Source organism: Strix uralensis, chromosome 12 (genome assembly GCF_047716275.1).
Source record: "Strix uralensis isolate ZFMK-TIS-50842 chromosome 12, bStrUra1, whole genome shotgun sequence".
In the NCBI taxonomy this organism is placed as follows: domain Eukaryota; kingdom Metazoa; phylum Chordata; class Aves; order Strigiformes; family Strigidae; genus Strix; species Strix uralensis.
In genome coordinates this window covers 23,355,501-23,376,401 of record NC_133983.1, presented here as the reverse complement: position 1 = coordinate 23,376,401, position 20,901 = coordinate 23,355,501, and the positions used below count along the sequence as shown (strand labels likewise).

Here is a 20,901-nt window from a genome sequence, read left to right as displayed (position 1 = left end):
GAAAAATTGCTAACTGCGTAACACAGTGGGACTACCTTGTATTTCAGGCTACACAAATAATCACACACATTTTTTTGTGACTAATGCACCAGTACTAACATAAATAGAGCTGTTTGTCATTTGCACAGCAGGGAGAGTGCAGGGCAGTGGGGTTTGTGTGGGTATAAGCATGAAAAAACCCTAGACTGGAATAAGAATAAGAGAAGGTGACTAAAGACAGCCAAGATTATTATTAACTAGTTAAAGTAAGTGAAACGGAAACTAGAACTGACAGAGCTTCTAGGAAAAGAAACTGCCACGATCAGTTTTCACCTATGGAGACGTAACTGCTCAGCCCAGGCCTTTTCTTCAGCTACTGGGAAGAAACGGGAGAAGTAATCCCATGCAAAATTAAGAATCGACTGGGGATGGTTCTGCAAACCTGAATGGAAAACAGACTTACAGCCATCTTCAAAACACACGGACAAAAAGTATCATTCAGGGATCCAAGAAAACCATATAATGCCTTACTGCAGGCATAAAACATTCTCAGTCTCCTTGTCTGCTCATAAAACAGACTTTTCCAGTAAATACATTTCTTGGGCACCAAACTACTGCTTCCCTAGACTAGGCACGTAGTACCATACCGCTGTTTCAAAACTTCTAACATAAGAAGGATGTGTGATGAATTTCAGCTGTGCTTAGCTGACTCCGTGTCCCTCCAAGAACAGGCAATGCCACCTCCATTTATCCTGTAACATTTTTAAACACAGTACAATAGATTAAGCCTAATAAACATATTTAAATACAGACAAACGCTCCTTGTTTGAAAACTATCAGAAGCCTCTCTCATTTCAAATGCAAAGGGAGGAGAAAAAGACAACAAAACCAATTAGAGGACAGACAGAAAACACTTGAAACATTCAGACTAGTCACACAGGATGAAGCCAGGAAGAGAAAGTGGAGCAGGGGAGCCAGCAAGTTGTGTACTGGGGACAGGGAAAGTAGCAGAGTTTTTCCTCCTCTCCTCCAGCAGTACTGCTGGATGCTGACCAGCTCCTGGCACCACACAGAAATACTCCCTGTGTACTGGCACGTGGTTAAGAGTAAACAGGGTCCAAACCCGTCACCACAAACCTTGATCCTCCAACACATCAGATCTGCTCTCTGGACCAAACACACCTCTGCTTCCTGGCTGTGTGGCCTCTGTAACCAGCAGCTCACAAACATGCCTGCTTTTGCACTGCAGACCCTGCATTTTGACATGTTTCACATATTCCACCTACTTCAGCCCCCAACCAGCCTTTGGAGGCAGGAGCCACTTGCTGTGGCAAGTCACCAGCATTCACCCCCAAATCCTTCTCACTTCCTATTTCCTTCCTGCCCCAGGAAACAGATTTCTCCTTTAATACCAGAGAGTCCTTGGAAGTTGGTACTCCCAAGAGAAACCCAGGATTTGCTCTATCTTCCAGGAGATCAAGCCTCACTCCACCCCCACAGCCTTCTTACCTCCTGGGTGGAGTCCTTGTCTGACGTTCCTTCCTTCTTGCCTCTCGATTATCCCCTGGTTTGGCTGGCTCTGGTGCAGCTGCTGTAATTTTAGTGAGTGGCTGAGGGACTGGAAGGGCAGCTAGTTTCTTCACAGATTTTTCACTACAAAAATTAAAATTTTCACGTGGGTGATCAAAGTCCATAGGTACAGACCACAGAGAGACATTCTCAAAAGCAATGAAATGCACTAATGTTTGTTGTTGACTAAATATTACACAGATACTGTAGCTACAGAGACTTGGCTATTTCACCAAAACACTCCCAAACAATATGGATTCCCCTGAAGGGATCTGTTTCCTGTATTCTAAATCAAGTCACCTTTTCAGAGACAAGTTAGAATCATAGAATCAAAGTTGGAAAAGCCCTTGAGGATCCTCCAGTCCAACCATGAACCTCACCCTGACCGTTCCCAACTCCACCCGATCCCTCAGCGCTGGGTCAACCCGACTCTTCAACCCCTCCAGGGATGGGGACTCCCCCCTGCCCTGGGCAAAGTTAATAGACAACAGCTTATTTTGGACACATTCGATTTGTAAATTAACTAATGAAGTAGCGTGTGTTTCTTACCCATTTGATTCTGTGCATTTTAATGCAAAATGCATGCACCTACTTAAAATCTGCCAGGCTGTAGAACGAGATGCACACGGTTTACACAAAAACGCTCTTTTCCCTCACAAGGATCAGCAGGGTGCAAAAAAATCCCGTGTGTGCCAATGTCCCTTGTGCAGAACACTTGACAGGTAACACCACCGCAGAGGACCGCCACACAACATTTTTGTGACTTTATCTAGCACCCGCTGTGGCTCCTCAGCGCTGCTCACTCCAACCTCTGCTCTAATAGCTGGTTAGTGCTCAACATCCCCAGCACTGATGTCATGCCTACTATTACCTGGGGAGGAGGCAGCTGTCTGCATGCAAAAATAGAGACTGTTAATTCCTCCTCTTGTGTTTAAGAATATCTGCATTCATCCCCTGCAGAGCACAGGATTAAGTGTGTGCAATGTTACGCAGTGAAAACAATCCCCACACTAGTGGAGGCTGGTGTCATGTGTTACCAAACCAGCACTGCCATGTGCACTACAAGCGTGTAAAGACATCGCTGCAGGCAGAGAGCGTGTCCTTAAAGAGCTGAACCCTCTGAGTTGAGAAGGGAAAAAGAAAAAAAAAAGCAGGTCAATAAGGTTCAAGAAGTGTTGCAAAGGGGATTATCCCATATTCTGGAGAATTCAGGGGGATTCCCATGGTGTAATTTATTTGCACGTCACCTTAAAAGAGGTGACATCACTACAGTGTTGTGTCACCCTCCAACGTATCCATAATTTACTATGTATTACAGGAGTTTGTGAAATAGCAACTTCAAGTATTTAAAAGAAGGAGCTTTGGCATAATCTGCCAAAAATAGTTTCACAGCTACAGTGCTGTTTCAATTTGTCTCTGATATTAACAGTAGACGAGGCTGAAGCATTTCTTTACTCTAAGGCTCTGCATTAACAAAAGCTACAGTAGAGGAATGAATTAAACTTTCTTATAGCTCCTTTGTAAAGATCTCTGCAAACATAGAATGTTTAAATAGTAAATCATGCGTGTGTTTAAAACATTCATTTATACATGACAGGGGCCTCGACGTGACACTTTAGGGATGTGGTTTAGTGGTGGACCTGGTAGTGTTAGGTTGGACTTAAGATCTTAAGGGTCTTTTTCAATCTAAATGATTCTGTATAATACTTAAGGATACCTGTATAGTTTAACTTAGATTTAATAAATGGAAGTGCCATCATTTAATTAAATATGCAAAGCTAAGCATTATTCTACGTGGGCTGTATTTTGCATCTTCCATTTCTTCCTTAAAACTGTCAGCCAGGTCAGAAGGGTCTGACTCAGGGACCAGGCTACTGTTTGGAGACTTTCCTGCATTATCAGAACAGAGATGGAGCCTTACCCTTTACCAGCAGGTGGTAATAGCTCCCCTTTAGCCTTCGCAAGCGGCTTGTGCGGAGACGGTGTTGGAGAAGGAGAGGGTGAAGACGAGAAGGACCGTGATCTAGAAAGGAAGGACACGTTGCTCAGCTCAGTCTCTGGGACAGCAGAAGGCTTTCCTGGCTTTCAGTGCATTTAGCCACCACTCCCTCCTCCAGCTACTGACTGCAGCCCAGGAACTAGTCCCCGTAGGTCTGAGCTTATCCTAGTTTTATATTTGGACTCTGCTCAACAAAACCAACTTCTGTGACCAAACCAGTGGGAGACACAGAAAAGAAAAAAGTAGGGTCGGCTGCGAGAGAGGCACTCTCAGTTATTTCACACCAACACCTGAGGCTTTCTCCACACTCTGTATTCTCTCCTGAGGGAGAGTATATCTACAGGAAGGTAAGTGGGATTTTGACTCGTAAGTTCAGCATGATTTATGTCAACCTGCTTTATGTTCCTGTAACTCCTACTGCAGTTTATCCTTTAAACAGCAGCAAAAAAAATCTTGGGAGAACAACACAAAAAAATACATCTGTAATTTCTGGAACACAAGGAGAGAAAAATCAAGCGGAGTCTATCAAAGCCAACAGATCAAAAGGCACGAGCTGTTTCCTAAGATCACGACTGACCAAAGAGGCAAGTCACTGACACAGCACACCAGATGCCGGCATTCGAGTGATTCACCCCGCTGCCAAGACTGGAAGTGCCCTTGTTGCAGCCTCGTACTTCAGCGAGTCAGTCACTGAGGTGTCTGGCTTTGTGAAGAACAGTTAGGCACTCGGGTGTTCCTCACCCTCCTCCCTTCAGAGAGAGACATGCTCATTGAAATGTGTCATCTGTGCCTGGCATTGTCCTGCAGGGAACAGAGCCTGAAATGGGTGGATGGGGAAGGTCAGCCCGCTCCCCAGAAACATGCGTGTGCTGGCGTCAAGATAACTCCCACCTGAGCCCTTCCCAGGAGAAACCACCTCCCCAGCAGCGACACTGTGTGCTCCCATCAACTGCGTGAGCCACCCTGGGCATCTGTGTGATTTCAGCTCTGAAGAGGTGCCTGTCTAAGGAGCCAGTTCTCCTACTATGCGTATTCCAGACTTGGGAAACTGTCTGCAGGGGCAAGGAAGTGGTAGAGGAACAAACATGCCTCTGTTTAATCAGCATGGGACACCGAATTGCTACTTTGAAGTGTCAGGACTATCACAAGACACATTTCTTTATTAAAGCAGTTGGGATTTGCCTCTTTAAATAGAGATTCCAGCACAACAGAAAAGGGATGCCAGCAACTTCTTCCAATCATAAAATACAAATGATGGAAACGTTAATCTCAGCCAGGCTGCTGTGACCGCTCAGCTACCACAGGCCTGGGAAACAGCCCAGCCACAACAGTGTGGTTCTTGCTGGGGGGGTACTGGGGAGAGGAGAGGGTGGCTGACGTATCTGCTTCATTCAACAACCAAACCAGCAGGTTGCCTTGCAGCCTGTCGCTTTTTCTTCACTCAGGAAAGTGATTTGAAGTGGCTATTTGCTTTTAAGTAGCAGCAAAAATAGCTGTTAGCAAGTGTTTGAAAAACAGTACACCATTACTTTCAAATCCAAGGAGCCATTACCTGGACCTGCTGCCTGAGAAAGAGCTGTGTCTTGAAGAGCGACTAGAGTAAGAGCTGTAAGAAGATGATCTGGAACGAGATCGCGAGGAACCTGAACCAGAATAGGTGGATGAACGAGAAGAGGACCTGAAAGAAAAGTATTAAAATTCAGCACCTCTCAAGAAGCCCTTCTTTCCCTTACACTCTTCCCAAATTCTCAAACACTACTCCAAAAATCACCTGCCTTCTCCTTGGTGGTCTGCCAGGACTACAGCCTCTCCTCAGCCCCTGCTTTTCCTTTAGAGAGGATCCCGTTGTTGCAACCCCCTTTGCGCCCTTGAATAGGCCTCCCCTCCTTCAGCTAATGACTTTCCAGCCCATTTTGAGAACTCCTTCCACACAATTTTACGCCTTTTCACCAGACAACCCCCTGTTAGGTTGGGTCACACAGGTATGAGAAAACAGAAAAATCTCAGGTGCAGTGATCCCAGCAAGAAAAGCTATCTACTTCAGGAGGACTTTGGTTTTTAGATCCATATCTTCAATTCAGCATGTTCCTCATTCCTCTCTGATACTTCTCCCCCCTCTTTTTAGGAGCTTCAAAAGTTCAAGCACTTAAAGTAAATGGATCCAGCTTATGCCTCAACTCTCCTGGATTCAGGGTGCTTCCTTCAGAAAAGTGGTTTTTATCTTGCACCCGTTGGTTTGAGCTCCACCGCAGCTCTATAAGGCTCTGTCAAGCCTCCACAACTCCCGTTTTTTCCCCAGTAGCATCAGCATGCTCTTCCTGGAGTGGGCTCACCTCATCCCCCCAGCACGCCTGAAGTGAAAAGGCTCCAATTTTTACAGCTTCCAGCTCTTTTTGCTCCTATTAAGGTCAGTTTTCATCTAGGTGAGCTATTAATCATCTGGACTGCTTCCAAGTCTAATTTCCCTGAAGAGGGACTTTTCCAAGGACCTGTCTTTTCTTAGTCTTCAACAGATCACATCACAGCACCCAGTTACGTTCCCCCTTTGGCTTCCATCTCTCTACCTATATATGCCAGTGGCTATAGCTGTTACTGAGCCACAAGCCTCAAACTGCTTTCCCAAACACCTCAACATCTTTCGCTGACAAGAGCCACGTCCCATTCCCTGACACACTAACCAGGCTCTTTGCCTTCACTCACCTTGAGGAACCAGAAGCAGACGCTGAAGAAGCGGAGGTTTTTCGGCGCCTGCGCGCACGGCTGGGAGAGACAGAGACACCGAGCTTCTTTTTGGGGGACTTGGATCGGCGCCAGGGGTCCTTCCATTCATCTGCTCTCTTCGACTGAGTGGTGGTAATTGTGGTTGCCTCTTTCTCCTTCTTTGGTGGCTCAGGCTGGCGGCTGGAAAACAGAGGAGTTGAGTAGCTGGGACTTTTTTAAATAGCAAAGGCCAGGAAGAAATCTTAGAAATTCACCTTTCATACCAGTACTAGCTCTTAACCTCCACTGTAGGATATTCAGCATCATTGTGGGGTGATAAAGTGTTAGAACAGCTATAACTTTGTAAATCAGTGACTGCAAGCCCATCAAAACAGCAGTACCTGCAAGTTTGGTGAATTACTTTGTCCCACTGACCAAGCGGTGACCTGCTAGTCGAATCAGCTTCGGCTTCTGCCCTCCAAGGATCGGAAACAAGCACATGCAAGAGGGAAGGGAAGGAGAAGCTGGGTTCTTCCTATGCCTGTGCCAAGTAGCTAGAGCTGGAGCAACCCCAACCTGGTCGGCAGAGACCCCAGTGCAATGAAAACACTAAACAGAGCTAGAGTAAGGACGGACTTTGAGCGTGCCTCTGAAACGCCGCCTCGATACAGCAAACTGGTGGAAACAACCAGCAGGCACCAGGAGATTCAGCCTGAATTACTGTCCTACAGCGCCCTTATCAGAACATCACGTGGGACTGTGTCACAAGCCTTACCACCGCCAAGACACACTGTTCTGCTTTTACCCTTACAAAGGGGATGGTTACCTCATCAGCTGAGCATAAAGCAGTTCATAACAGCTGTTTTATCACCGTATTATTCTCTAGGTGCTTATAAACACCATCAAACATTTGCTCTCCTGTTGTTGATAACCACGAAGATGTGAGGAGTCAGGCTAGATACCCTCCATCTCCTCCCTTCCCTTTTAAGAGCTCTACTTGCGTTTCCCCTTTTTCTTTGGTTCTCTGGGCTTCTCTTCTCCTCTACAACCCTCTGAAAATAATTTAGGGCTAACTTTCCAGCATCTGCACCAGATAGTTCCTTAAGTACTCCAGGCTGAGTTTCTTCAGGCCTAGACTTTATTGCTTCTCTTATCTATGGGTGATTTAACTTGGGATTTTTCCTCACCTTTACTCTAACCTGCACATGACGATTCAATTACTGGCTCATAACCTTCTCCCTTCGGATTGTAGGCAAAGTTTGTGCTTGCTTAAAGGTTTATGAAGTTTGTTGCACTCAAATTACCAGTACAATGATGCCTTTATTCCCTTTCTCAAAATAATAAACCTTCTCGTTCTGAGAATTTGGGGGAGGAAAAGCACCTTCCATCACTGGGTTCAGCCAATACCACCCCATTAGTCACACAACTGAAGCAACCACTCCCCATGCAACTTCCTCTACCTTTTGAGATAAAAAAGCAACCTCCAAGTTTTCTAATAATTCTACAGACTGTGTTTCTTGCCACAACACTTTTTCAACAGACAAGAGGATAATTAAAGCTCTTTGTTAGCAGCTTGTTCTACCCTTTGAAGGCTTTACTAGTCACTAACCAGTCTCATCTCTCCTCCTTGCCTGGCAGTATTAAAACACAGTCAATACTCCTACAGCCTCTCACCTCCTCCCCAACTCCAGAGCTTGTATACGCTGACTTTAATGTCCAGTGCAACATCCTACTCTTTCCTTATTTTTGCTGATCGAACCACAGCGATTTTACAATCCCACATGTCCCACATCTATCTTGGTATATACAGAATTTTATGGGAGGAGAAACTCTTCTTTCACGTTCACCTCTCCCACAAATCTCATTCCAGTTTCAGAAGAGGACGCTTATGTATTAGCACACAGAACTGCTGACTGCCTAGTAACAGAGTCCCAAGCAGGATTATGGCTCAGCATTATTCACCAGCACCTTCATTTAGCATCATCACCCTTTCCAGCGCTGCTCTGACATATGCTGTTTAACCCAGCACATGTTATCTGCAGTGGGTTGGTCTAGTCTTCTGTATTAGTCACAACTATATCTGGAGGAAGACCATGACTCTGAATATGGGGTTGAGATAGACTGGACTTATTATTTATACTCTCTTAACACTAAATAGTCATAGCCGGGATCAAGCTCTCATTCCAGCAGATGTAGTACAAACTTATTTTGAAGGCATCTTGACCTCTGGAGTATCTTCAAAGCAACTAAGCGCAAAGCAGGAAGAAAAAGAAGGTTGGAAACAGCCTACAGAGCTTGCTTTGAGCAGCAGACTGAAGAGCAGCAGAAAGGAGGAGAACAACACCGTGTGAGGATGCTCATGAATAACGCTAGGCTACACCTCGCTCTGATGTCCCTTCCCGAGGAACTGCAGTCTGCATGCTTTGGGAGATGCAGGGGGAATATTTTGCTGGCCCAGAGGCAGTTCCACCTCAAGACCTGGATAAAGAAGCTTTTCACTGCAGCGTCCAAGGCAACAAATATGAAAGCCAACAACTAATGAAGGACCTTGCCCCTCCCCAGGCTCAACTCTCCCCTGCAACAGTTTTCAGAAAAGTCTCCTACAGAATTTATTCTTTCTCTCAAAAACACAACTTGCCCACATTCACGTCCAACAGCAGCACATCCTGGGAGCTGGACCTCAGCTCCAACCCCACATGGAGTTCAGCGTAAGTTGTTCCCACAACTCGGGCGCGAGCTCGGAGCAAAGCTGACTACGAAAGCAAATCTCATTACTCGCACCTATTACCTGGTTAGATGCAATTCTCTCTTGATGAAGTCACTTTCTGGAGGAAAGGTTTTTCCCCAGGAAAACCACAACAGAAAACTCATTTCTGGATATGCTTTGGCTTTTTGACTCAGCAGTAAATATGTAACCGTACAACAGCCAAGAAAGAAAGATGATGCTCGTGTCAGGACATTTTCAAAGTCTTTCCTCAAGAGCTACCTGCGTGCCCAACATGTAGCATCACCAAATAAACTTGTTCAACTTAATATGAGGGACTGGTATCTGATGCCACTTGGCTTGACTCCTCCAGTGGAATTCAGGAGTCAGAACTGAAAGTAAGCCAGAGCAACTGCCAAAATCCTCACTGTCTGCCTTAGACTAACATCTCAATTACAGCCCCTACGAGTTTCACCAAAGAGACTATCAGAGGCTAGCAGCCCGTGAAACAGTCGGCGTTTCAATCAAATTTACTCTTGCATAGTGATGGCGCCCAGTTGCTGGGATGGAAGCGGAGGAAGCCGTAAGGCTCACAGAGGAAAGCCTGCTGAGGAGAGGCAGCAGGCAACCGGCCTGTGGCTCCCAGCCCAGAGCTACGCCGGATACAGCATTTGATCCTGAGGAGGGGGAGGCTTTCTCTTCACCTTCACACTTACAACGGGGTGATTTTTCTTGTCTCATGCCAGATCTAGTGCTTGTTGGAGCTCTCCATGGGCCAACTCAACTCCTTCTTTCAGTAGGAAGAGGAAGAAAATAGAAGTAGTTTGCTGTTGGGTCAAGCAAGTCCAACCAGCCCATGGCAGGGTTTGAAGAACCACGGGAGCTGACCCACAGTGAAGTGAGGAGGGAAGGAGAGCAGCAGCCTGGCTGCTTTGGGGTGGCTGAACACTGAAATCAGCTCACGGCACTTTATACGAGTCCATCCTCAGCTTAGCACAGTGACCCAGGCTGGTGCAGTCCATGGACTCGATGGTCCCAAGGGTCTTTTCCAACCTGAATGATTCTGTGATTCTGAAGGTTTATAAGTAGTAGTGAGTCCTGGTCTCCTTTTTCACCAAATTCCAATTTGTAGGAAACGTTGCAAATACGTGAGAATTGAGTCCCTAATTAGGTAAACCTATGCCACGAGGCTTAAAAAAAAAAAAATAATTTACACAGGGAGTAAGAGACTGACAAGACAGACTGATCAAAAGCAGCTTAATTTCCTTCCAGAGCCCCGAGGAGCAGCATCCTGCGTCACCAGGGCATGAGCAAGGTCTGCAGAGCTTAGCTATTTCCGAAGCCCATTTTAACCTTAAAATAACTAAATGCTTTATTTTCCAGAACGAACACGTTAATGCATATTTGGCTGGAATTTAATTACAGCAATCAAGCGGAGAACTGAAGCTGAACGTGGCTTTGGCAATGAGAGGAGGAACAAAGGCAGCTCCAGCTGGCAATGCAAACCACAGCGCAGGTCAGCCAGCTCCCAACCGCACGCGCTGCGGCTCCCAAATAAACCCTGTTTGAAGCACGTCACTGAATTCAACAAGAATTTGGAGGGGGAAAAGCGGAGCTGCGCGGCTCAAATCTTCCTCCTCATGTATTATGCAAATGACACCGAAGAATTTCTAATCTTAGAGGGGAAAATAAGCTTTGCCAGGGAAAGTGCTTCCTTCCTTCCCCCTCCCCGTGGGACACGGCTCCCACAGGTAACGCAAACCTTATCACCCACAGTCACCGGTGACGTCAGCCTGGCTCCAGGGCTACTGTTTTGGCCGGCAGTTACAGCTCAATTTTCTGAAAGAGGAAAGTCCACCGATGATTTAAAAGCCTTTTCGTTTCTTGCAGGAAAGCAAGCATTGCGTCAGCAGCCCCAGCATGAGTTTTCCTTCGGTGTCAGTGGAATTTTCCAGAGGAAGCGGACTCGAGGAACGACTGGAGCCATGTGCCAAGGCAGTCGTGAAGGGACCTGCAATTGCTGCAATATAAACTCCAGTGGCATGCGTGCACGCTGGAAGATTTTTCCCATCTCGGCACAATGAAGTCACTTGTGTGGCTGGAAAGGGACAACAGCTCCTGAAAGACACCTATGTGCAGCTGTGACGGGAAATGCTGAACCTTGGAGCTGGTGCTAATTGATCTTGGTGAAATATTAGCAAAGGATATGCTTTTCTCAAGATGTTTCGATCTAAAGCAGAGTTATCAGTTGTTTAAAAAGAAAAAAGATTTCTTCAAAGCCTGATGGGGAGAGGCTTTGAAATTAAATAGTGGAGATACAATCTGAACCTACAGTATGAAATCATCACAGCAGGTAGATAAACATATCTGAGATGTGATCAACCCTAAGGGCTGAGCATTTGACGCCTTGAGAGCCTCCTCTAAATGAGAGGTACCCGCGTGCAGCGATTCTACCCCAGTCTTTGCAATGTTTTAATAAAATCCAGTGTGGGAGATCTCTCCAGTAATTCCATCTTTGAGATGTCAAAGAAAAACACATTCCTTGAGATCCACATCTGAGCCACTTGATGCCCTTCATCTTGATTTACGGTTATGAAACCCTTCTTCTACTGTGGAAGCAGCGGCAGAATCTTGAGAACCATGAAGACTAACAAAAACTCCAAAGAACAGAAATGCTTTGTGGAAAACTTTGTAAAGTTTTGCTGATTTGGTTCATGGAGAGATTTTATTATCACCAATTTCCCAAATGAACTGGGAGCATAAATGAAAGTGAAGTTGTCTAACCAGGTTCCATTGCTCCGGCTGGAAGCCGCGCCACAAAAAAAATGGGGATGTAAACAAGTTGTTATAATGTTTATCACCGCTGTGTTACCATACAGGGCGCTCGACTACGAGTCTGAAGAACCGCAGAGCGGCATGGGGCATGTTCCGTATTTGGGGAGAAGGGAAATCCTCTTCTGAGCAGTGCTGCATGGCAGAGCTGGTGTGTGCAGGAGGAATGGAGGTCCAGCTCCAGCTGCAGCCTGACAAACCTTGTTCCAGCTTTGGAAACCCAACGGCCTGGGGCCATTTGCTTCTCTTAACTCCCTGCTCTTCAAGAAGCCAGCCAGGGAAGGTGCAGACACCTGGAGAGCAAATCTACACCTCCTGACAGAGGGTGCTTTTCCCCCTCAGTAACTCCTCATGGGTGTAAGACTAATTCAGAGCGCCCCAGGATCTTACCGATGCCTGACTCGAAACCAGGAAGAACACACAGTTGTCTATCCTGCCTGCTCTTCCTCCTGTGGCAGGACAAACAAGAACAAATGAAGGATTTCTTTTAAGAAACAGCTGATATTTCCACAGGGAAAACTAAGAGGAGATAAAATCCACCAGCCTATCACACCATCTTCATGCGACAGGATGAGATGCTGTTACTAAGCCCACCAAAACACCTATTTGGGCAACAGCTGCTTTCGTACGGAGCCTCTACACTCAAAAAATAGGGAGCAGATCCAGCCGGCAGCATGGGGAGACCACCAGAAGCTGTCAGGAAAGATGACAAAGACCCAGGAACATTCAGAATTACAGATTCTTCCGAAAAACGAGTTCAGTTGGTTTGTGATCACACACATACACACACAATCATGAATCACTCCATTTGCATTCCCTTACTTTTGCCACTCCTTTATCTAATCAACCTCATTCCAACACTTTCTAACTTGCAAGCCCTGGGTAACCGGCATTCATTGATTTTAGACTCCAGGTTATCCTGTTCATTAACATGCTCACCCCAGAGATTAACAATGACCTATTACAAAGTCAATTTGAATCAGCTTGAAAAAAAATAGCACAAGGGTGAGCTCTGCCGAGGGAACATATAACCCTTTGTCCCAGGGTCTGCAGCATTATATAGCAACTCAAAAATCTAGGGCTACTGCCACCTCACAGAAGGTGGAAAGCAGCACAACGCTCCTTGCTGGAAGGTTTTACAAAGGATTTTTTGTGATTTGCTACAGAATAGCTGCCCTTTCTGACATTGCTTTACATTTTCCAGCGTCCCGACTTGCAGGTGTTATTTTTATTTTTTAATGGCTGCATAAGTGCACTCCATCGATAGCCTTTAGCCCAGCTGAAAAAAACTTCCTCCCCAAAAACTGTTGTGTGTGCAATAATCACAGGATGGTTCACCAGGACACTGCTCCTTCCTGGCAGCTTTGGAGCTGCTGTCACCTCCTGTCCGGACTCTGGGACATCTCTAAGGACAACAGCCGCCACCTCCTCATCCCACAGATTTTGGGGTCCGTACCACAGGCTGTGACCAAACCTGTCTGTGTGGAAATAGCTTTTAGGTCAGACTTCAGGACAAACTTCCTCGAGAACTGGAGGTGACAAATTTCTCATTTTGCCATGCTGCTTCTCACCGGGGCCCACAGCATCGCCCACAGAGGAAACCCAGGTGGGAAAGAAACCAACGCCCACCTCATGGACCTGCAACACAGGATTGCCTCCTCCTCCTCTTCCTCCTCGCTTGGTGAACAACCACCTAGTGCTACCCCAGCCAACAGGGCAGCGACACTGAGCCTGCTGCCCTCACCAGTGGGTCCAACTCCTCAATGTCCCTCAGTGCTTTGGAAATACAACCACTAACAGCTCCCATGACACTAACTGCGTTGCTCAATATGCTCCTGAAACAATCAGATTTGCTCGGGTGATGGTGGGATAAAGACCTGTGCAACAATAGAAGGATTAAAGCAAATGACTATTTCTGCATGCAGGGCCTTCGCTCGCAGCTAAAGGCAGCAGCCCAGGCAAGAACATCTTGCACTGCTCTAAGTCTCCTCAAATAAAATATTTCATGCCACTTTACACCTGAAATGCTTTGCACAAGAGTGAGCTAGACTGGCAAGATAGAGATATAAAGCAGAAATTTTGTACTCAGCAAAATCAGTCACAGCCTGGGGCATTAGAACTCGTTCTGGAGATGGGGAGCACGAGGACAGACAAGCCAAGTTATCCCTCTAATTGATCATAAAGTGTCCTGGCTTGTTTAAGTGTTCAATGCCTGAGGAGGGAGGAGGAGGAGGGGGAGGAACAATTTTACTAGCATTGCAATCTCCGATTATAAACTTCTTGGAGTGCTCATCTTAAGCTTGGGAAAAAAAAACAACCCAAAGCATAAAGCAGCAACTGCACGCTCCTTCCAAAAAAGCCCAACCCACAGGTGACAATGCTACGTGAAGTCCAAACATGGCAGCCTCTTTTAAAAGGTTCAAGGAGAAACATTTGCCACCGAGTCCATTAGGGTTTACAGTCTTTGTTTGTTGTTAAATTCTAATCCTCCTCATCTGTAGCAAGCAGTGATGCCAGGAATTCCTCTGGCTTGTCTGTTAGTAGCCGTAACTACTCTGCTGTTGTTTAGAGATCAGATTAAACCTTCCTGTTTCAATATAATGGAAAGGGAATTTGCTTTCATGTTCCTGGCTGTTTGCTTTGAGTTTTCTTTCATCCCTTTCAACTCCACACTCTATGTCACAGGTTTTCTTTCCTCCAGCCTCTACTTGAGGGAGCTCGTATGCCGATGGACAGTCTGGCATCTACCTGTGATTACAGACATCCTCAGCTCTGTTTTGGCACAGCTCGCTGCTGGTTGCACCACCTCTGCGGAGTAGTTTTCCAATCTCCCCAGCTCATTAGGAAGGGAAGAGCAGGGCCGCGTGGGCTCCGGCTGGAAGCGGCACTGCCTTTGGTGCAGGAATGTTAACGGGCAGCTGCCTGCAGCCTGGCGCAAACCAGCCCCCATCACCGCATGACACCTGGAAAGGCCGGACTTGCCAAAAGCTGGGATCTAGCGATTAGGGAAAGCCCGGAGTCTATAAATAGACCCACAGGTGAGCACTACGCCACTATTGTGCATCCTACTGCCCAGGAAGCACTAAGCAATCACAAACATTTTACACATTAAACAAACTCAGGAGCTGTTTAATCCCGAGGTGCCAAACCTCCACAGCACGGCACGAAGGTATTTGGAGAAAAGGTGAGACGGCTCGACCTGCTGCACTGCCATGAGGAAGTTTGGAGCCTGTCAAAAAGGTTACGTGGGACAAAACGGCACTGCCCGGAGCCAAGTCACAGCGTGAGCGTGACAGAGGCTTCTGGGGAATGTAGCGTAGGCAAACACAAACGGCTGAATGAGGGATGTCTTCTCCAAGGGGAAAAAAAAAAAAAAAATCGAATTATGCTTTCACTTTGTTAAGAAGCTTTTTCAAAACTTATTTCCGTGGTTTTATTTTCTCTGCAAACACCCATACACCTGTAAAGGCTGTAGAAAGGGTGCTCGTGTTGACATGGGTTTCAACAGTGGGAACCGAAGTCCCAGTAAGAGTTCTTGGAGAGCCACCTGCAACAACACAGGGCTTTCAGGTTTACTGGTCAGTACTCTCAGTAATTCCACTCCCTAAGAGAAGATACCGTGTGTAGGTGCTGAGCTAAGATTTTTTTTTTTGGGGAGATTTAAAAGCTTTCCACTCAGCACTAGCTCCCTGTTCAACACAAAAATTACAAACATTTCTTGCGACCAGCTTTTAAAGCCCCGCACAAACGAGGCCAAAAGCAAACCTTCTGCTTGTGCCCCTCTCTCCCAGCTCTCAGTGCTTGCGTTATGGGACAAGGCTGAGCACACCTCCAATAGTAGATTCTCTATGAACCACTTCTAGAAAGAATAGTGGACTTTAAAAAAGGAAAGAGGCGTATCAAAGACTATTTTTAATTTACCAAGCCTGTTTTGGAGATCCAAGAGGCACCCACAGCTCCTTTAAGAGGTGTTTATGTCAGAGAGGGGCACAGGAGGGAAGCAGGGAACTTGTATCCACAAAGCAGAACATCACAAACACCGTAAATCCCATCTCTGGGCTCACACAGATGGTTACACGGGGCAAGATGGATTTAAGATTGGTGAATACAGCCACTGCTCCTACCCAGTAAATCTTGGGCAGCTCCAATAGCGAGAGCTCTCCCACAAAGCCATGCCCACCCGCGTCAGGGGAAGGAGCAAGCAGCAGCCTCAGCCTTGCGTGCAGTGATCCCAGTGACTGTTAATGACTAACAGCCTGAGCTGTCAATCAGCTGACATCACTTTCATCATCCTCGTCATCTTCATCACATGGTTCTGGAGAGCAAGATCACTTCCATCGCTAACCCAACATGAGCACAAACCAACAGCAAATGTGGTAATTAAGGTGCACAAATTATGGTTGTAAGTGAAGATTATAATTAAACGTAGCGTGTAATTAAATGTATTCCTATAACCACTCTGACACTGCTACTGCACTGAAGCGCTCACAAGGCACCTTCAAACTGTTCTGAAACTGTGACTTCCTCTTGGAAAAAAGGCTCATTATCAAAAATCAGCTTTCATTTCAGTAATACAAATAAAAATTCTGGGTCAGACTCAAGACTAAACCCTGCTCCCACCTGAAACCACACAATTCTACATGGCTCCTCGTTCCAGGCCTTCTTAGCCCTGTTCTTCATTAAAATACACTTTTCCTCATGTTCATGATGTTTTACACCTTCCTCTAGCAGTCAAGAAACACCACAGACATCAGGCAGAAGGAGAAGCTCCTCTATGTTTTGGGAAACACAGCTTCCCTGCACCCCCCTCTTTGCCCCACCACCCATGTAGACACACTTGTGTGTCCACAGGTTCCTCAACACACTGTCAGAAGACTCCATCTGCCACTAGTTGCCAAGACATGACACTGCTTTCCTGGAGATGCCCTTCAGCAGGAAATTTGATACTTTTCTCCGATTCTGAACCAAAAGACATTGTGACATTAGAACTTCCTATAAGTTCTATATTCAGCTGTGGTATTTATACAGTGCTTTACAAATATGCCTAATACACAGTATGCTGGTAAGCCACAGTACTTAAATAACTGACAGAAAACCAAAATAGGATTCACTTTTGAAATTCCTAGACTTTTCCTCTGTCTGGTTCAGTTTTCTTTCACACAGGTCAGAAGCAGGATTTTCAGAAAAAACAGGCAGAAGGAAGAAACCTGACTCCACACCACAATTCCACCGTAACACCTAGCAGAGACTCACTTCAAGGCACACAATCCCTTTACCTTTTCTAGAATCTTTTAGGAGTTTCACTTAATAAATCTCCAGGTACTTTTGCTAGCCACAAACTCCCAAACCAGCCCCGATCCTTGTTCAAAGGACATTTGTCAAGGCCTCAAAGGGAGTCGCCACCATCTGCAGGACTCTCTCCACACTGGGGACTCAACCAGCCGCCCGAGACGTACTCTAGCCTCAAGGGAACAGGGACAAGCTGAACATCTCCACACCCACAGGAGAGATGCTCTCCCCTTTTCAGAGTCAGGCTATGCATACTCGGTTCTTACTGATGTTTTAGCTCCACTTAGTGGCCAGCCAAGCTCATCTAAAGCGCTGCCTTCCCCTTGACACCACCGCTTTGCTCAAGACTTGTGGACAATGGGGATCATCTTCTCCACTCCCACCAGCGTGAGCCTGGTTTGGGACTCACAGCTAAAACAACATCAACTAAAACGTCGAGTCTGGATTCCAGAAAACGCTTACCTCGGTAGCAGCGGGGACCGAGGCTTTGGTTTTTCTTTCTCCTTTTCGCGTTCCCTGTCCCTGTCCCGGTCTCGGTCCCTGTCCCGGTCCCTGTGCTGCCTGTCTTTTTCATCTCTCTTCACGCGTTCTCTCTCGCGTTCCCACTCTTCTTTCCGCCGCTGGCGCTCCTTGTCACGCTCCCGTTCCCTTTCTCGTTCTCGCTCCCGCTGGCGCCGCTCTCGCTCCCGTTCTCGCTCCCTCTCGCGCTCCCTTTCTCGTTGTCTGTTCTCTCTTTCCCTTTCCCGTTCTCGCTCTCTTTCCTTTAAAAAGAAAAGAGAAATCATGGTCACTCCGGGGTAACATCTCCTAACAAAGCAGGCAGCAAGGTTTCAAAGTCTTGGACCGCGAGCAATTACGTGCACCCTCCCATGTTAGAGCCAAGTATTGAGATAAATAATCTGCCACTTGCTGGTCATCACTGTTTGCTGAGAAGGCAGAAAGTCGTAAGGAACAAAACACTGCATCATATTCATCACAGTTATAATTTTCAAAGGCAACAGTCAAAAGATTAATTTGGCTTATGTTTATTAAATAAACATATTGATGTTTAGAAGTATTTACTCTCATTGCTAATCATGTTTCTAACAAGCTAATTAACTTTACAAACAAGCACTATGAAAAAAATTGATGGTGCGTCGTACGCAACAACAGCAAGGACAGGCTCCTGTTTGTGCTCTGCTTCTGTAGAACAGCATGGTCTTACAGCAAAAGGAAAGCAACTTTTTAAAGGATGTGATGAATATCACTCAAAAGCTCCCCACTGAGCAGGATTTATTATTTTTGCTGCTACTCTCGAGGCACAACAGTTTGCATGAGGGCAAAAGGAAGTGGAGGGAAAGGGTTCAGTTTTGGGCCCCTCACTCCAAAAAGGCCATTGAATGACTCAAGCGTGTCCAGAGAAGGGCAACGGAGCTGGTGCAGGGTCTGGAGCACAGGTCTGATGGGGAGTGGCTGAGGGAACTGGGGGGGTTTAGTCTGGAGAAGAGGAGGCTGAGGGGAGACCTCCTGGCCCTCTCCAACTCCCTGACAGGAGGGTGCAGAGAGGGGGGATGAGTCTCTTGAGCCAAGGAACCAGCGCCAGGACAAGAGGGAATGGCCTCAAGCTGCGCCAGGGCAGGGTCAGACTGGCTCTTAGGAAGGATTTCTTTGCAGAAGGGGTTGTTGGGCGTTGGAATGGGCTGCCCAGGGCAGGGGGGGAGTCCCCATCCCTGGAGGGGTTGAAGAGTTGGGCTGACCCACCGCTGAGGGATCTGGTGGAGCTGAGAACGGTAAGGGTGAGGTTCATGGTTGGACTAGAGGAGCTTCAAGGTCTTTCCCAACCGAGATGATTCTGTGATTCTGTGGTTCACAGCCTTATTTTCACTGAGCTCTGCACCTTACAGCAGTGCAACGCCGAGCAGCTGCATCTGGGATTTCAGCAGCTTGCTGGGTGCTTTCCTCGTCTGACTCAATCAAGTAATGTGCAACTCCACCAGTGGTGGACAGTCACGCCAGAGCCTCCGTCTGTACACAAAGCACGCCTGTCCAAATCTAATCCTTTCCGTCTGTCCCAATAACTAACAAGCAAACCAATCCTCAGTCGGTTTATTTCCTGGAAACTCCCTCGCCTCTCCAACATTTCCACGAAGGGCTGCAGATGCGGCCGTAAGCACCACGCAACTGCCTGGTACGCAGAGGAGCGGCCAGCGCACAGACAGAGGAACCACCTTCCCATCTGGGACACGCTTTTGCCTTCATCACGCTGCAACAGAACAGCCTCCTGCATCTAGAGCGTGTTCTGCACGCTAATTAAGTCTAGATTTAACTATCTGTAAGATTAAGCATCTTGAATGTACGTGAAAAATCCCATTTCAACCACCGCACTGGAAATGTGACAACCACCAGAAGTACCCGGAAGAAAGTGGAAAGGAAAAGCGCGGAAAGGGGTATTACCTTACTTACTCTGTAGTTACGGTATGGATCTGGGTCTGTATACTGAACCCTGAAATTCTCATACTGCCCACCACGCCAGAACCGTTCTATTTCATAGTCATAATAGGGATCTGTATAGGGATCAAGCCTACAATGAAAAACAGGGAAGGTTAGAAAGGGAAATATCACCTTGTTGCCATACAGAAACACTACGTATTCTAGGTCAGGTCTTAGTCACTGTGCACTGACAGAAAAATTAAAATGTTCCACAGAGTATGACCGTACAAAGTGGTTTATTTTCTACATACCCCAAACAGACAGAAACAGCCTTAAGTGAAGCTTATCAGAGAAAAGCACAAACCTTTCTTGATAAACACATGAAAAGAAACACTAGGAACCGAATTCAGCCTTCAAATCAATGTGGTAAAAATGCAGAAACACCAATTGCTTTTTATAGCCCCTTCCAATGTATGCAAATGTCACGGAGCATGTTTTGCCTCATTGATTTAGAGCTGGGTTTTCTGTCCATGCACACACAGCTCATCTCAAGCACCCTCACATCTGAAGTGGAAAGGGTGGGGAGCTCCCACTCCCCAGCCACCGGAGGTGATGGGTGCATCCCAGTGCCACGAGCCCAGGACACGGAGCTGTTGCTGAGCTTTCCCCTGGGAGAAGCTGTGCTTCGGGGGCAGGCCAGCAACACTCTGCCCCCACGCCTGGAGTCACTCCACGCGCTGAAGGGAACCACATCCACGGCTGATATTCTCCAGTGGAAAACAGGTAACGGCCCTCCAACACACAAAGGAACCAGCAAGCACATGGCACACCCTGCTCAACTGCAAAACCACGATTACTTTTGAGGAGGAAAAGGATTTAAACCCCACCCTCCTTAGATCTGCAATGTTTCCTCCATTTGGTGATATTCTGTTAACATTATGTGATGTTTTTAATTCATATACTCCACAATATCCAATCCCTGCCAGCCACCTGGAGTGAAAATATCAGATCCCTTGTAAAGACGAGGAGGTGGGTACAGGAAACAAGAAACTTCCAGGGCCACAGAGGAGTCAGTGGCAGAACTAAGATTATAAAGCAAGTGCTCCCAACTTCCAGATTATCTGTAATGAGACTCTGACTTGTAAGTAAGAGGAATACAGGGCCAGCTTTTACATTTTACAAAGTGCCAAATTATCTAAAACAGGCTAAGATGTTGCTGCCCTGCAAGTCAAGTGGCTACCTGTCCTTCTTTCAGTGCTTTTACATGGTTAAAGATCTCTATTTTTGTCTGAAACAATAAGCCATGGGAAAGAGTACCAGGAAATCTTGAATATGGATGCTTAATTCAGCAACAAACTCCCGATGCCAACCAGACAACAGTCTGGATTCAGCGACATCAGGTATTCAAAGAGAGACAAAA

The 20,901-nt window shown here is 46.6% G+C and overlaps 1 protein-coding gene across 7 annotated transcripts in view; it reads right to left on the bottom strand.

Moving 5' to 3' along the window:
- ZC3H18 (zinc finger CCCH-type containing 18) overlaps positions 1 to 20,901 on the bottom strand; it is a 49,335-nt gene that overhangs the window by 9,366 nt on the left and 19,068 nt on the right. For 5 of the 7 annotated variants that reach the window (XM_074881200.1, XM_074881201.1, XM_074881204.1 and 2 more), the window contains 6 exons: positions 19,506 to 19,632; positions 17,535 to 17,833; positions 6,248 to 6,448; positions 5,100 to 5,225; positions 3,470 to 3,571; positions 1,489 to 1,632 (listed from right to left, as the gene is read on the bottom strand). In XM_074881200.1, coding sequence (XP_074737301.1) covers positions 1,489 to 1,632; positions 3,470 to 3,571; positions 5,100 to 5,225; positions 6,248 to 6,448; positions 17,535 to 17,833; positions 19,506 to 19,632 — 999 coding nt within the window. The remainder of the gene's footprint in view (positions 1 to 1,488; positions 1,633 to 3,469; positions 3,572 to 5,099; positions 5,226 to 6,247; positions 6,449 to 17,534; positions 17,834 to 19,505; positions 19,633 to 20,901) is intronic. The other 2 variants (XM_074881202.1, XM_074881205.1) reach the window with 1 other exon arrangement.